Here is a 17479-nt window from a genome sequence, read left to right as displayed (position 1 = left end):
CCGTCACTCAAAGAAAATAAAAAAATAATATTTCCATGATAATAATTCGCCATCATTAGCAGTCAGGGAGCAAACGATCGTTTATAAACAGAGGCACATTGCGGCTCAAAGATGAGCCAGCCCCTTCTTGATGGACTAGTAGTAGTGGAACGTACCAATCACATAATAGGGGGGTTGCGCAGAACAGAACATACTAGTTTCAACTAAAATCTCAGCCGTACGAACGCATCAGAAGTATTGTGTCAGACACACGGGACTCATGTTCCATGAAATATGAAACTCATCGTGGATTAAGACGCGAGAAGAGGCGGAGATGTGCGCGCTGGAGGCGGAGAACCCCCGCAGGAGGAGCTGCGGTTCTCACCGTCAGCTAGATGAGTCGGGCGCAGGAGTCTGGAGCGCCACAGAAGCCCGTCTGCCTGAAACGCGTAATGATGAGTGCCCCGTGCATGTGCTCTCACAATTTCATCCCTTGAGACTGAACATTTCAGAAAAGGACTGCTGTAGTTACGCACAGGTATGTACCATCTATTCTGGCGTGATGTGTGTATATATATATATATGTGTGTGTGTTTTTGTGCATGTGTGTGTGTGTGTGAGAGAGAGAGGATGGCTGAGGTACCAGTGCGCAGGATGGAGCTGACCAGTGAATGATGAAACACCCCACATGGATGTCATGCAGCCTGAGCGGGAGGGAGGACGGTAATTTATGCGCATTCCTTGGAGAACAAATTGTGCCCGGGCAGAACAACGAGCCACATGGCACGGCTCTCACGCGCGGGGTTATTTATTTATTTATGTGCCATCATGTGCTTCGTTATCATTGGAAACCTCCAGTCATCCTTACTGAGTCATATATATATATATATATATATATATAAAAAACATCTGTCAACAGTCTCCGTGCGTTGACTCATCCTGAGCTCATTTAGGTTTAGGGACAGAAATTCTCTCTCTCTCGTTGCAGCCTGTAATAAATGAAGGTTACTCCGCATCCGCGTCCTTTCTGGCTGCTGTGCTGCGTTCACCGGATTATGAAACGTCGGCCTCACACAAACCAGGCTAATCTGAAAGCGGTGAAGGAAATCTATTAATCACTTTATCCGCTGCGTGGTGAAAGCCGTGAGTCGTGCTGTAATGTTCCGGTTTTTGTTTTCTTAATTGATTTTATTGAAGACTCGTTAAAGGATGCTTAAATGTAGAAGACGTGGATGCTGCGCACCTTAACCCGCCTTTGGCTGGCGTGGTCCACACCCTTCACTCCTTCGCGTCTGCGTCTTGTAGACAGTTGGAGGGCTTTCCCCATCCATGGGTGCTGCGGGGAGGAAAAAAAAGGAGTGTTTGGGTTTGTATGCAAATGGGTTTTTGTTGCTTTAATTATTCAGAAGGATGGAAACGTGATCTGGACCTGTCAGTGTCTCAGTCACCGTCCACAGGCCTCAGCACAATGACTTGGAACAAAATGATCCCCATGTATTTAGTTTGATTGCTGTAAAGCAAGCAAACAATCAAACATACACTTCAATTTAAAAAAAAAAAAATTATAATATTCAAAATATTAAACAATTTCTGCGTCATTTTTAACATGGGAGTCTATGGAGGAGCCTTCAAAACCACTGTCAACTTTGAGATGTAACTACCTCCACATGCTTTCAGCTACAGAAACCGTTCAAACATCATTCTGTTCAGCTCTTCGAGGGCTATTAAACTTTTTAAACAGATTTGTTCAAATATGTTTCGTTTTCAAAATATGAATAAAAATTCAAAAGCCATTTAACATTGAAGTCTATGAGAGAGCCCTTTAACGAGGGTCATCTGCCAAATGTATCTCCTCTTACAAATTTCAATCTACAGACTCCAGTTTAGTCTTAAAACACTCATTAGATCCTGCTCTATCAAACTTGTGTTCAGAATTTTCTAATTCAGGATCATTTCCGCGCACCAGGCTCTCAAAGTCGGAGTGGTTTTTGAGGTCTCCTCTGAGTTTAACATTAGTGTGTATTGCGTGGAATGATCAAAGGCAGAGTGGATGATGTCATCACTCAGAGTGGAGAGAGGCTGAGGAGATGCCAAAAAAAAATCTCTCTAACCTGCGCTCAGGCCTGCACCTTCCATCTAACTGGGATAATTTGTATATCAGTTTGAAGGAACACTTGTTAGCTTTCTGATGGTGTGACTCTTTAAACTGAACACCAAACCGTTTTGCCCATACAGCCAGCTGTTTGGGGAGAGTGCCGGTCATTCTTCCATTAAGACATAATGTAAAACCAAAAACAGAGAAGCAGAGCAGCCATATTTTCTAACTCGCTGACAATTCCACATCTTTGACATCACAGACATAAAAATTAGACTGTGCGTAGAGCAACTTCTTGTGATTTTGAAGGTGTCCATATTTTTTGTCTGAAGGCTTCGTTTTAGACAAAAAGAGAAGTTGTTCGGAGGGTGCACCCCCCCCATTAAAATACATGGGATCTGCCCTGAGAGGAGTAAAAGGAGGCTGACACACCTGAGTCTCCAGCGTAATAAGACAGGCAGGCAGGCAGGGCTGTTACCATGGTGACAGGCTGACAGGAAGTTATTTTCGAAGATCAAAGGTATTATACCTTTAAAGAAAACGCTGGGAGGAAGCTATTGTCTACTTAAAGTTACAGTAGATGGTATTATTTAGCTGATGATCTGTTGTTTGCCATATCTACGGTGGACATAAAGAGAAGGGTTACAGGCTGGAATTAGTAGATGCAGCAATGCTTCAGCTGCAGCAATCAAACTTGCATTTTCTTCAGGAAATGCCTTTCTAGTTAGTTTGGTTGCTGTTTTTATATTGGTATATCTGCTCTTCCTGCAGCCATGTGACTTTAATGTGAGCATCTGCTCAGATAAAGGTCTCCCCCAAAGATACACAGTTGTCAATGTGTTTTTAACGCCCATGTTTAACCTTTCGGTCACTGAATTATGAAGGAATTAATGTCTCTTCCTCAAACCTTTATGTGTTCTAATTGCTCAGTTTCTTGTTTTCTGCCCCACAGATATTTGGTGATAATGAAAAAATAAACGTCCTGATCACTCAGCTTCTCGAACCCTGCAGGACCTTTGAACTCACCAGTCAAACAAAAAAACTTTGCCACAGACGTACGCCCTTGTGCTTTCAGCCCGCCAACCTAAAAGACATTCCACCCCTCGCCCTTGTTTGCTTTATCAAATGCCCAAAAACAGCAAGGCCGTCAAGAGAGAGCTTGACGACGATGTCACAGAGTCTGTCAGAGACCTGCTTTCCAACGAGGACGCCTGTGACGATTCCTTCAAGAAGAGCTCGCTGATTGTCAACAACCATGAAGGGGAAGGGGAAGGAAACGAGCGCGACGTGGAGGAAGGCGGCTCTGATAGCGAGGAGGAGGAACGCCCAGCATGGAACAGCAAGCTCCAGTACATCCTGGCCCAGGTTGGCTTCTCTGTAGGCCTGGGCAACGTCTGGAGGTTCCCCTACCTGTGTCAGAAGAACGGAGGGGGTGAGTTAACTGTCATCCGTATGATTGTGGTTTATTAGTACATCATGATGAAAAAAAACCAACACAAATGAAACATACTGACACAGTGAGAAGGGCCAGATACAGTTTCTCCAGGAAGTTAGCGGGGTTGATTGAAAACAGGTTGACCTGGATTTTCATGTTTAAACCTTTGCTGTGTTTAAAACATGTCTGGTCATTCAGATTTTTATGTTTGTTTATCCACTTTTTTAGTCACTGTGGATCTACACAAACAGCACAATCATGGCTGCAATAACCAGCAACTCAAACATAATTCGGATCCGAAGGGGTTAAATATTACAGTAAATCAACTAGCAAAGCTGCCATATACTCAGGCCTCAGATGTTACTGTATATAAAGCAACACTAGATTAGAACTGAAGCTGTAGTAAACCCAAGCATGTGTAAGCACATGTATGCATTCAACAAACAGCACAGAATGTCATATTATGATGCTCAGGCTCAATGCAATATGCATTAAAACAGACCACTGTAAGTGGAAGTGCAAGCGTTGCATACTTCTTCCTACAGTGGCAGAGTAGGTGCTAAGGGTCTATCTATGTGATTCGCTTCTATGGCTGCATGGATTTCATCAGCAAGTCATTTCCTTCCTTTCCTTTTTGGTCTGTTAGTGTTATAGTAATTTAACCATAATAATGCAGCATGTATTGTGTTGATGCAACATCTGCTTACTATGATACGGTGTGTAATGCAGCAGCATTATTTATTCCTGTGTCAAAATGCTATGGTAAGAAATACTACTGCCAATCCGATCCACCGCTTACAACATCTTAAAACCCGTCCTCTGCGTGCAAACCTGCCTGTATGATAACCAGGACAGTCGCCCGTCACAACCAGACAGCTCTGTGACCTTCAAGTCTGACACGAGGGTCACGTGACTGTCTGTGTCAGCGTGTCCTGTCATAACATTCTCCAAAAAAAAAACATATAAGAGCCAATATCACTGCTCCGCTCGGATGCTCCAGATTATGGTCTAATAATAACCACATTGACTGTCTGCATCTTTCAATTCACTCTTCAACCAGTGTTTATACTTTAATGTGCACACGTCCAGCGAAGGATAAGGTGTTGCACACTTCCCAGCTGGAGATTATGCAAAGCCAATGACCGCCTGTTGAAAGCTGATTAAATGAAACCATCTCAGACAGGTAGGCAAGACAGGATAGAAGCGATCAGTGCATGTTATCTTATGTGATGTCTGAAAGGACAGAAATCGTTAAACCGTTACACTATGTTGTGCTCCACAGCACACACAAAGCAGTTACACAAAAGAAACCTTAAAAAAGTGATCCTCACATTGGTCTGTGGCAGAGTGTTGGAGGAGATCAGAGGATGGTGTGTGTGTGTGTGGGATGATGTGAGATGTGATGAATAAAATCAGCACAGGTTTGACAGACTGAGGAGGTGTGTGTGTCTGTGTGTGTGTCCATGCACAGCAGCCTTCAGGAAAGATCACAACCTCTCTCCAGACCTCTGTCATGTTTTTAAGTCTGTTTTAAACAGCTCTGGTCGCCCTGCTGTGTTCAGCTGTAATTAGATTGAAATGGCAGATCTGTGGTCTCTGTGTGTGTGCGCCTGTGTGTTGTTTTTGCGTGTGTGTGGCTCTCTGTATGAGAACATATTTGAGACCAGGCTTGGAAGTGAGGACATTTTGGCCGCTTTCTGACAAGGTGTGTTTAAGGGTTTAGACATCTTTGCACAGGCATACAAACCTGTGTGTGTGTGTTTTATCTTTGACTTTTATCTAGGATACATTAATATGAATAATATTCTTGGATATTCCTTGGATGTTTTTACAGTGTAGAGGTTTCTGTTGTAGTCTGAGTTGTAAAATCTACACAACATTGTCATTTTATTATCAACTAATCTGTCAACTATTATAGTAGTAGTAAGTAGTACATCTAAAAATGTAAATGTTAAAAGTTTAAAACAGTTATTTCTGCAAATCTTTACATTTATACACATCTTTGCCAATTAATCACACTTTCATTTCAGTTTACAGTGGTGAACTGAACTGCATATTTTCTGTGGTAGGATGAAAAAACTGTCTCGTTACTAAACTTGTTAATTTCTTTTAAACTTTCTCCTTCGGAGTGTTCAGACTGTCAGACCCCCAAACTGATGTCATAATCAGTTTATGACTGATTATTGACTCAATAGTTTTAAACAGTTTTGTATGGCTACACATAGGAAAGCTCATGAGGCAGTGAAGCAGTTTTGCTGCATCCTGGACAGACATCACCATCTATCATCTAATCTGGATTAAATCATTGTGTTTACTGACTCATTAAATTCCTTGTAATGAGAGTCCCTGTTTAATTGATGGCCCTCAGAGCGTTCCACTAAATAACCAAACCTCCCACTCTGTGTGGATCATCCTCCAGTGTTTTCTATTAAAAAATGATCTATGCTCCTATTTAATCATAAATGAACTCAAACAGATTTAAAGGTGGGATGATGATATAAAAATAATCCACACACCTCGTTGCGGCACATGTGCCAAAAAAAAAAAAACAAGCCTCCGACATGTCACACACCTGCCTGAACCAGATAAACCACTTCTCACCTTGGAACTGAAGAGGACTGCTAACAATGAGACTAAAGTCCTCCTACTCTTCCTATTTTTTTTTTAGATGTTTGCTTTCTCAAAGTGCCGTCAAAGGGTTTGGATATCCGAGGGGGAGACTGTCGAGGTTTTTCAAAGACAATAGAGACCAGAGGGGGGTTTTGATGCAGACTGAATGAACCAAAATTAGACGTTTTAATATTAGAAACCAGCACACAAACAGACACACACATTTATTTCCTGTGTGTAACCAGCCACTCTCATCTAGGCCAGATCTGGGAGGAACAGCAGGAAAAGATCTGAACGAACACCCTGCCAGGTCAAACAATCACCTCTGTTAAAACAGGGATGAAACTATGATCTGAAAAACAATACCCCCGAGGAGGAACATATCAGTGACTCATATCAAACCTTACCCGCCCTGATCGCCCTAAAAGGTCTGGGGTTTTTTCTATGGTATTGTTGGTGGCACCACTTTGAGAATGATGCAACAATTTCACATACATTTAGGTTCTGAAACTTTCAGTGTGTGCAGACAGGAAGTCTCGTTTCATGTGAGGGTAACAAAAACCACTTCTTACATTTTCCTTTTTATGTAACGGAAATAAAAACCTACATTATTTTTAAGATCTATTGCTGCTGAACACATCTAACCTCTGGCCATATCTCGTGAGCAGAGACTGTTCTTCTAAAAACCGTCATGTGGTTGGCAGTCTCATGGCTCACAAGTGCTCCGACTGTCACAAGAGACAGTCACCCCCCCCCCCCTTTCTCACTGTATATTTTATTGCACCACACTATTACAGCCTGTCTTAATGTTAGTTATTAACCCTGAAACCTTAATGCTAGGAAGGGAAGGCTGTCTTTGTAATGTGCCTCACAGTAATCCCACTGTAATTTAGATAATTTAGGACTGCACGTCTTTTTTGCTTCGCTGAATGGTTTGATTGCACACACACACACACACACACGTTTAAGAGGTAGCAGTGTGAGTCTGCACCAGACACGTGGCTGATCTGTTGATGTCGCTATGTGCCGCTTCCAGGAAATGAAATGTCTTCACCTCACAGCTATCTGATGACTATTTCCCCTCCTCTGTCTAACTCGCTGCTTGTATTGTTTTGACTGGCAGGAGCGTACCTGGTGCCCTATCTCATCCTGCTCATATTGATTGGCATCCCGCTGTTCTTCCTGGAACTTGCAGTGGGACAGCGAATCCGCAGGGGCAGCATCGGGGTGTGGAACTACATCAGCCCTCGGCTGGGGGGCATCGGATTCTCCAGCTGTGTGGTGAGTCAGACACAGGGGGGTCCTATGGGACATGAAGTGAAAAGTGAATGAGAGCATGGCTGAAAACTGGGACAATAATCATAAAAATCAGCAGTAAATGGGTTAAATGTAATGAGCAGAACTCGGTGCATTAACCTACTTATTACATGACAAATAAAAAACATAATTTCACACACTAAAACAACATTTAATGAATTTCCTTACCAGATTAGCCTGCATAGCAACAGCCTATTATCCATAGCAACAGCGCATTCTTCACAAATAACAAAGTGCTAACAGAATGCTTCTTTAGTTCATGATGTTTCCTTGCTGGGTGCTGCACACTTCCTGGATGCTTAGGATCATGATTGTGTAATTTGATCACACAGGCGTCCAACAACTGAGCCAAGACAACCTCATACAGGTGTCTGACATGAAGGTTTATCCTTCAAAAAAATCACTTAATGGCCTTACTTCTGCATCTCTAATATTGACTAAATAACTTCAATGCATAGGTCCTGGGTCCATTGATTCCTATGGGAAAGGTGATTGTGATCCCGAATTTTAGGTAGTTCACCAAACTAAATGTCCATAGAGGAAACCAGGGAATGCCAATCTTTGCTTAATGTATCTGAGGTTAATTTTGCTCTTTTGCCTGTAGGTGTGCTTCTTTGTTGCCCTCTACTACAATGTCATCATCAGCTGGAGCCTCTTCTATTTCTCCCAGTCCTTCCAGCATCCTCTGCCATGGCACGAGTGTCCGCTCATCAAGAACAAGACCAGCACATGTAAGACAACACAAGATCAGCGGCATCATCAGATTTTATCATCACAGTTTAATAATAACTGCTGTGATTTTGTCCTCAGATGTGGTGCCAGAGTGTGCGAAGAGCTCGGCCACCACCTACTACTGGTACCGCGAGGCCCTGGACATCTCTGACAGCATCTCTGAGGGAGGACGACTCAACTGGAAGATGACTCTGTGCCTGATGGCTGCCTGGTCCATGGTCTGCCTCGCCATGATCAAGGGAATCAAGTCGTCTGGGAAGGTAAGGGGAATTTAGTCATGCAGCACAGAGGGAGAGGTTTCGTGAGAGCAAGAAAAGCAGAGGCTTGATGCTGCTGCTCTGCAAGCCTGGCCGAAAGAAAACTGTACTTTTTAGCTCACTTTAGCCGAGTGACCACTGTAATGTGAGTTGACAAATTTTTTTTCTAATGATACGATTCTGATAGCTCATGTGATCTTGTCTCTGGCTCAGCTGAGTGCAACAACACTGACAGTAGCATGACTAGCATCCCAAATAGCCCACAGGCTAAAGGATTTCCTTCACTTACTTGCTCCTTTTTTTTTTAGCAGGTGATAATTATCATTCCATACTTTTTTGTATCATATGACAAGCATTTAGCTGGTGTACTTTCCCAGTCAGTGTCAAAAAGTAAAATACTTTGAGGTGTGCAATATTTTTCAAGCTGATTCAGAATGTTGAACAGATGTAACAGAATGAAACGAGTTGGACTTGTCATAAAGTTTCAACTTTTGTGGCGCCTTTTTTAGGTTTTCACCATCTCGAAATATACGGCACCTAACTCACTTATTAATGTTAAATATTCAAAATTCAAGAAATGTATTGTCAAATGCACAGCCAAGGTTACACTGGGCAATACAATTCTTTGTGAGTTCCCTTCACATGACTATAGTACACAACTAAACTAAGATAATGTGCAAATTGACTTTTACTTTTTGTTTACTTTGTACAACAAAAACAAATATGTGCACGTTTCGTAAATGTTTAACGTTCAGTGGGTGGTTCAGCAGCCTGATGGCCTGTGGATAGAAATTGTTTTTTAGTCCTGTTGCCCTTGCTTTCACGCTCCTGAAGCATCTGCCTGACGGTGTGTGCTGTGGGTGAGTGCGGTCCCTTATAATTTTGTGGGCCCTCCTTGTGACCCGGGCATTGTACATGTCCTGTAGTGGTGGGAAAGCTGCTCCACAGATGAATTGTGCAGTTTTAATGACATGCTGGAGAGCCTTCCTGTCCTGAATGTTGCACTTCCCATACCAGACTGTGATGGAGTCTGTCAGGACGCTCTTCACTGTGCATCTGTCGAATTGCTGAGGAGTTTGGAGGATAATCCAAATTTCCACAGCTTCCTGAGAAAGAAGAGTCTCTGTTGAGCCTTCTGGATGATTTGCTACATGTTGTGAATCTAGGTGAGATCTAGGTAGGTACCAAGGAGTTTGAAGGTCTTCACCCTCTCTACTTGGGCCTCAATGATGTAAAGTGGGGTGTGCTGGTCTCTCCTCTTTCTTGGGGCAATAATTATCTCCTTAGTCTTCTCAGCGTTTAAGGAAAAATTATTTTCCTGGCACCATCACTAGTAAAAAGAACAGGTAATTTCCAGTAGGAGCAGGAGTGGCAGGGTTGGAAGTGGAACTTAGAATTTTGATGTATTAACAGAAGAGGGGTTGATGGAAGAGATGAGTTTTCAAGAGCTTTTTTAAAGTATCACTAATAGTGATAAAAGGTGAGCATTTCAGGAACAAGGTCTCTGTATGCCTGTAAAGCTAAAGAATGTTGACACAAGTCAGCTTGTGTTAGAGTGAATGCAGTCTGAGTTGCTGCACTCTGGCAGTGAAATGTGGTGGATGTGTGTGTTTGTCTCAGTTTTACCGCCCCCTACAGGACATAAAAAAGTGAACTGCAGCTTTAAGACTTGATCTTGTCGGTCAACATTTTCAGCTTTGTGTGGAAAACAGGGCCGGCTAAACGAATTTCCTCACCTTTGATCCAGACATTGTCCTTATCTGAAGCCTTATCCCAGCAGCTGTCTGCTGTTTGTTTGGCTCCACTTTCAACACAACAGCCAGAGACAAAACAGGACGGATGGCTTCCACAACAGAGATGCTTTAAGCACCACAGACTCTCCCTTCCTCTGTCACTTTGGCGAGGTGCTGCTCAATAAGAAGATACAATGAATTATTAAAAACACATCGAAGCCATCATTTTTTTTGTTTCTTTAATCACAAACCACCCAAGCCGCCGGTTAATTTGTACAGTTAGAGCCAGATGGTCGTCCTCTATCCACCTGCTGTGCCTGGATGGCCTTTTTAGAGCTGGCCGGAGTAGAACTGGGTATTAACTTTCCCTCAAAGGGGGCCAGCTCCAAGTGTCTTTGAAGTTTAATCGGCACTGTGTGATACAAAAGAATATTAATGCCTTCTCCTCCCATGTTCACACAAAAGCCTTTTCCGAGGAATATCCCTACTGCGATCTGCTTGTCTGTCCTGTGTGTGTGTGTGCGTGTGGGCGTGAAAAGGGATCAGACTGTTTGGTTGCCATGGTTATACGCGCTCTTTTGGCTTGGCTTGATTGTCAAGAGCTTGGGAAAAAAAATCAGGAAGGTGATGGAAGTAGGTTTTGATCAAATTAATGAGTGATAAATTGTGTGAGATGTAAAATCACTGCCACAGTTAGATGTGTGAACGCCTGTTATATCAGCTTACAGGTCTAGATAACAGTGCAGTTCCCAGAAGGTGACCTTTGCAAGAAGAACCTTTCTATCTGCTGTGAAAAATAATGTTTAAAAGTCTCTCTCTGATAGGCTGAGGTTACAAAAGAGGCATATATATCCCCCTGTCTGGCTTTGTGCTGCCCAAGGCTGCAACTGTGTTCTTAAGTGGACTTAATCAGACTGACAAGAGCAGCAGCTGAGAAACAAAATGTCACAATTGACTTTGTATTTTTGGGTAAAATCACTTTTTGGTGTGTAGTTCTTTGACAAAGAAAGCTGTGCTGTGTTTCTTTGATTTAAAACAAAGGAATGAAGGAACAGTTTTCTTGTACACTGTCTCCTTCAGAGCTACATATGAACCACCAACCAGGAGAGTCACTAACCACACTATGTCACTCAACCCCTTCTCCCAGTGTCTGCACCCACACCCTAAATCTATGTGTCGCAGCGAGGCGGCTGACTCAGGCCTTCTTCTCCCGCTCTGTCTTTAAGTGCCAACTCGCCTGTACAGACGGGGCCTCCAGTTAACGATGACAAGAGTCCCACCTTCTGATTAGTGGGATAATGGGACAAAGGTCCTCGCACAGGCCCAGCAGCTTAACCTCTACCATAATTATCAAGAATAAAGATTCCTGAGCACATCTCAGTGCTGCAGACTGAGATGCTTGGGACAGCACAGAATACATTTGAATGCATAAATGAAAATGTCAACATCTGTAGTCAGAGCTGCCTGCTGTCGCCACGATTTGTTCTTAAGTGTCACACTCAAATTCTGATATATCTGACATATCTGTACATATGCACTGATATCTATCTGCCACACTGGATCATATGGTGTGTGAGCGTACCTTGACCATACACACTCAGACCCTAGACCCTGTGTTGTCTTGCAGGTGATGTACTTCAGCTCCCTCTTCCCATATGTTGTTCTGATTTGCTTCCTGGTTCGGGCTCTGCTGTTGAAGGGCTCGCTGGACGGGATCCGACACATGTTCACACCCAAGGTGAGGCAGCCAAACTTCATTTTCCACCTCTGTAGAGACCAGTGTGCGTTAGAAATGCAGAAAAATACACGATATCATCTCACTGTTTACTCCCTGTTGAAAAATATCAAATTAAACTGTGTCTGAACTCAAAGAGACTCACTGAGCTGTAATAGGCCGACTCCTCAGCACCAACCGGCCAATGGCATCTCAGGCTGCAGAATCGTGTCGCTATGGAAACAAGAGTCATTCAGTCTTTATCTAACCAGCCAAAGACACAGCTTGTTCACAGACAGCGCGTATCTGTCTTCTGCGTCTGCTCCGTCTCGTCTGTCTGACATCTCAAGACTTCAAACCAGCAGCAGGTCTCTCTGTGTACCTGCAGACATCAAAGTCCTGCTGCAGTGTGTCTGTGTCTGGGCTCAGACCAGTTTCATAACGAGAAAGGTGTTACACTCTTGACACCAAAATGAAGACAGGATGAATAGATATTTATAAAAACTGTGAATAACGTTTTCTTGTTTTGTACAAGCAATCATAGACCTAAACATATCCAATGAATCCATGAAAAATGGTTTGAAAATCAATTCCTAATTACCTTGTGTACACAATATACAATTTGATTCTTTTTAGGACACCTTAAGATTAAAACTATTTAGCCATATGTTATATTTCTGATCTTACAACAAAGAAATCACTGCATGAGAGAATGCTACACTCAACTCAACTTTACACCGATTTGCAGCGACCCTTTATAGGGGGGCCACGACACACATGCACTTGCCCACTTGTGGAGTCGATGGTGGAGCATGCCTCATGTTTTCATGAGTCATGCAGGCCAGTGTTTGTGGTTTTTGCACCACTGAACTTTAATCTTTATGATGAAGAGTTTACACACTGCTATAATGTCCTCCTGTGTGTAATTACTCCTCCTGCTGACAGTGTGATCTCATCCTGTAATGATAATCTCATTCACCTGACTCCATTTTTTTTGACGCGTTTAGACTTCATCGCCTCCTTTGTTGTCTTTTCAGCTGGAGATCATGTTAGAGCCCAAGGTGTGGCGAGAGGCGGCCACGCAGGTCTTCTTCGCGCTGGGTCTGGGCTTTGGCGGCGTCATCGCCTTTTCCAGCTACAACAAGCGCAACAACAACTGCCAGTTTGATGCCGTCTTGGTGTCTTTTATCAACTTCTTCACCTCCGTGCTGGCCACCCTGGTGGTGTTTGCTGTGCTGGGCTTCAAAGCCAACGTCACGAACAGCAAATGTGTCAGTCTGTGAGTGAGGGGTCCTTTCTACAAAAACTTCTTTAGTATTTTATATGCAAAGATTATTATGTTATTTTCGGTAAATGTGATCTTATCTTCAATCATTTGCATTCTTTCCATTTTTAGGAACACCAATAAGATTGTGGCGTTGTTGGGAAATGGCATCGAGCACAGCCTTATTCCACACCACATCAACCTCACCCAAGTTAATCAAGTCAGTACTGAGGACTACCATCAGATGATAGAGATTATCAAAGGGGTGAAAGAGGATGAGTTCCCTGCTCTGGGACTGGAGCCCTGCAGCATTGAAGACGAGCTCAATAAGGTCTGCAAAACAGAAATGTGAAGAAATATAAATGACATTTTCTGCCTTCAAATGAGATCTGATCTGTAACTTTAAGGCAAAATGTCACCTGTTGTATCTTCATTTGAGGTCATGTACTCAGTCCTGTTTCCTCCCTCTGTTTGGCAGGCGGTTCAGGGCACAGGCTTGGCCTTTATTGCCTTCACGGAGGCCATGACCCACTTCCCGGCCTCACCCTTCTGGTCTGTCATGTTCTTCCTCATGCTGGTTAACCTCGGCCTCGGCAGCATGTTCGGCACCATCGAGGGCATCCTCACTCCGCTTATAGACACGTTCAAAGTGCGCAAGGAGTTCCTCACAGGTTAGGAAACACTATACATATCATATAATAAGACATTTAAAATCACCGGTGTACTTTCCTGTGGATAGCGAAGGGATTTTTAGCCAAGGAGCAACATGTGTCCCAACACGTTGTGGTTTCAGGATATGTGGAGGTGGTAATGCCAAGATTTGTTCCAAAAGTTGGTGGAAGAAACCCCACATAAGACTTCTTGTGTGTTGAGATCAGGTTATTTTAGCAACTCCTTGGAGAGATACAGAACATTTCAGCACTGCTCTGGCTGACAAATACCTGCATTTATCATTTAAAAAGAGGAGTTTTGTTGAAAATAGAAATAAATGCTTAAAATGATTGCAGAAAACTCCACCAGAAAAACCGTTTGGATTAATGGTACTTGTGGCTGATACTGTGAACAAATGTGGGCCATCCAGATGGCTTTTAAATGGGTCCTGTTCTACTTTAACATAGCCCACTTTAGCTCAGTTTATCCACCCCTCTCCTCAGTGTGGGAGATCACCACATCCATTTAAAATCTGCTAGTAAGCAGAGTATTTATAGCTACCTGTGTCTCTCCTGCAGTGGGGTGCTGCATGTTGGCCTTCTCCATCGGTCTCCTGTTTGTCCAGCGCTCAGGGAACTACTTTGTGACCATGTTCGATGACTACTCGGCTACTTTGCCTCTGCTCGTTGTGGTCATTCTGGAGAATATGGCCATCGCCTGGTTCTACGGGATCAATAGGTAAGTACTCCCCCCCCCCCATAAGCACTTGTAGCAGGTGTTATGTGATCCATGCAACAAAAACCTCTATATTTGGAAGCACTGTATATATTCTGAGCTAAACATGTAAAGGCCATCGGGTTTGTGAAGCAGACTATTGTGAACTCTCAGCCACAAACGTCTGATCTTACCACCTGCTGCTTCGCTCTCAGATTCTATGAAGACCTGAAGGACATGCTGGGTTTTACGCCGTACCGTTTCTACTATTACATGTGGAAGTACATCACGCCCATCCTGCTCCTGGTCCTCCTGTGCTCCAGCTTCATTCAGCTGATCATGACGCCGCCAAGCTACAGTGCCTGGATACAGGAAGAGGTGAGATAATGTCTCAGACTCTCCTCTTCTGAGAGCAGGGATCAATGGGGGTGGAAGTTCTTCTACTTGGTAAACCTGGAACAAGTAAAAAGCAAAGTTCAAAGAAACCAAGCGGCAGATAAAAGTAGGGAAAAAAGGCAGCGTTTTCACTGTTTTAGGCGTCCTTTAGATTGAGGACAATCAACAGGATGTGTGGCCTGCCACACAGAGACTCAGACACCTGTGTAATTATTTTGAATCCCTCAACAAGGGGAGCAAAGGCCAATCCAGACAGAGCGTCTCTGCATGTGCTGTTTAGTTTGTCTACAAGTCTCAGTGCCCCAAAGCAGCTCACATCAACAAAGCTGCACAGAACTGGATGAGGGACCCACTCTTAACTCTCTAAAGACTTTGCTTTTAAACAATTACATTAACTATAGAAAATAACTATACCAACAGGCCTAATCTTCAGACTGTCAAAAATACCACCAAATCTAGAGTAGGCTGGGGATTTTAAAGGAATAAAAAAAAAACAAAAAAAGCTCAAGATCTGCAGGCTTTTTCTAGGAAAAAGAATCTTGTTTATAGAGGTGGTAAAAAATAAATAAATTAAAAAATATTAGACAACACTGTCCAGAATAAGAGTGCTATACAGGATGTGTGATGTGTGTGTAACCACTACAATACGGGTCTTCTTGTTCCTCTTTGGCTACATTCTGCAAAAAAAAAAAAAAAAACGACAACCATGTATTTGTGTGACAGTCGAGTTAGAATCTATTTAAACATGGGACCATTTTTTTTACCTGTTACACATCTTCCAGAGATTCCAACAATCACATTATATATATTTGACATTTCAGTGTTCACAAATCCCATTCGAAATGTCACAATGTGGTTATTGGCTGTGTAACTATTATTTAAAAAAAGTAGTAGTAGTAGTTTTTATGCAGTAAAAATTAAAATTTTAATTATATACCTCTACTGATGACACAGCTTCTTATGTGTCATTTAAGCAGCCACGTTCATTTCTTCTGTATAGTCTATATTAAAATTCAGAGGGAACATATTAAACATCTCCTTTTCATTTTTTTCAGGCTACAGAGAAGACCTTAAACTTCCCTCTATGGGGCACCACAATGTGCATCTCCCTGGTGGTGTTTGCCCTCCTACCTGTGCCCGTCGTCTTTGTCCTGCGCTATTTCAACATCATCGATGACAACACTTCTGGCCGCTCCACTGTCTCCTACAAAAAGGGTCGCATCATCAAGGAGAGCGCCCAGCCGGGTGAGGATGACGACACCAGCCTGATCCAAGGCAAGTCTCCCAGTGAGGCACCCTCGCCGATGCCCAGCAACAGCATCTATCGCAAGCAGAGCGGCAGCGGTGGCACCGATGTGGACACTGCACCCAACGGCCGTTATGGCATCGGTTACTCGATGGCCGACATGCCGAATATGCCCAAGTCGGACTTATAGACTGACTGTAATAGTAAGCCCTGCACAGCCATGCCGGCTGGCCACCTCTCCCCTCCACCCCTCTGCGTGCGTTTAATCGGCCGTGTCATCAATGTATATTTCATTCGTACCATATATTCTTTGAAGATATTGTAGCTGCTCTCTTATTTGTTGTCTCTGAACCTTATATGACTGTTTGGGATTAAACACTATCCTAATTGTTCACTCATTTGCTTAGGGCTGCTTCCCAAACTCATCTCTGTCCCCCTCCAGTCTTTGCACCCTCCTGTTTGCAGATCCTGCAGGGAGAGAAAAGGTGTAGCAATAAGGTGGATGCTCCACCAGGCCTACTTGAAAAAGAATCTGCAAAGAGGAGTCCGTAGGCAAAGGCAGGAGGCCATGAGGTCTCCTTGGGAGCACGCCTGTATCTGTGGGCAGTGTACTGTAGATCCAAGCCAGCTTTGAGTCCTGCTGTGTAAAATGGTTGTGTACATAATGACCCCCGTCCCCCAACTGCTGGCCATCAAGTACTGAGACTAGTAGCAGCGTACTGTAGCCGCTCTGAAAGATTATTTTTCTTGGTAAAAAAAAAATGAAAGGATGGCCTTTGAAAATTAATCCCATGATTGTCTGAGACAAAGTGTGCCTAAGTAATTTATATTTGTTTATAGAATACATGACGGATGTGTATATTTAAAAGTATTCTGTAAATATAATATAAATATTATAAATATATTTATCTTAATAGTTTGGATATCAGAACAGTGTTTTTAAGGTTCAGACGTACTGCAAATCCTTAACCCTCGGCTCTTTGTTTTTTACTAATGTGCTGTCAATGTCGGTGAGGACTGAGTCCTCTTTGTAAATAGTTTTTTTTCCATGAAATGGCTTCTTTTCCCCAAATAAAGATCAAATATGATCCATACCCTGAAACCCATGTTGTTGGTTTTATTTTTTTTAATCTGTGGTTTATTCCCTTCATTTTGTTTTTTTAATAAATGATATTATAAAACATAATTTACAGTGGAGACACTGCAACCTAGGAAACAATGTAGAAAAATACAGAACACACCGTTGGAAGAATTGTTGTACAACTGGTGTGTCTGCTACTTGTTTCTGGTGTTAGATATGAGATTTATTAGGTCCAGGTCCATCGCTGTTTTGTTT

General features: G+C 42.9%; 1 protein-coding gene across 1 annotated transcript; it reads left to right on the top strand.

Moving 5' to 3' along the window:
- Nucleotides 1-382: 382 nt before the first annotated feature.
- slc6a15 (solute carrier family 6 member 15) lies at nucleotides 383-17206 on the top strand. Its single transcript, XM_028430575.1, has 12 exons — nucleotides 383-517; nucleotides 3027-3506; nucleotides 7243-7400; nucleotides 8041-8167; nucleotides 8247-8428; nucleotides 11786-11896; nucleotides 12910-13151; nucleotides 13269-13467; nucleotides 13615-13807; nucleotides 14366-14525; nucleotides 14717-14879; nucleotides 15953-17206. The coding sequence occupies exons 2-12, from the start codon at nucleotides 3200-3202 to the stop codon at nucleotides 16331-16333; spliced, it is 2223 nt and encodes a 740-aa protein (XP_028286376.1). The 5' UTR covers nucleotides 383-517; nucleotides 3027-3199; the 3' UTR covers nucleotides 16334-17206.
- Nucleotides 17207-17479: the final 273 nt, after the last annotated feature.

Source organism: Parambassis ranga, chromosome 19, assembly GCF_900634625.1.
Source record: "Parambassis ranga chromosome 19, fParRan2.1, whole genome shotgun sequence".
NCBI classification, from domain to species: domain Eukaryota; kingdom Metazoa; phylum Chordata; class Actinopteri; family Ambassidae; genus Parambassis; species Parambassis ranga.
The sequence above is the reverse complement of the archived record's forward strand: the minus strand, read 5'-3'. Positions and strand labels throughout refer to the sequence as shown.

Bases quoted from the DNA above. Each gene is read 5' to 3' on its own strand.
- slc6a15 (XM_028430575.1), top strand. From the start codon at position 3,200: ATGCCCAAAAACAGCAAGGCCGTCAAGAGAGAGCTTGACGACGATGTC. The intron at 3,507-7,242 runs GTGAGTTAACTG...TTTGACTGGCAG, and splicing joins GTGTCAGAAGAACGGAGGGG to GAGCGTACCTGGTGCCCTAT. The intron at 8,168-8,246 runs GTAAGACAACAC...TTTTGTCCTCAG, and splicing joins CAAGAACAAGACCAGCACAT to ATGTGGTGCCAGAGTGTGCG.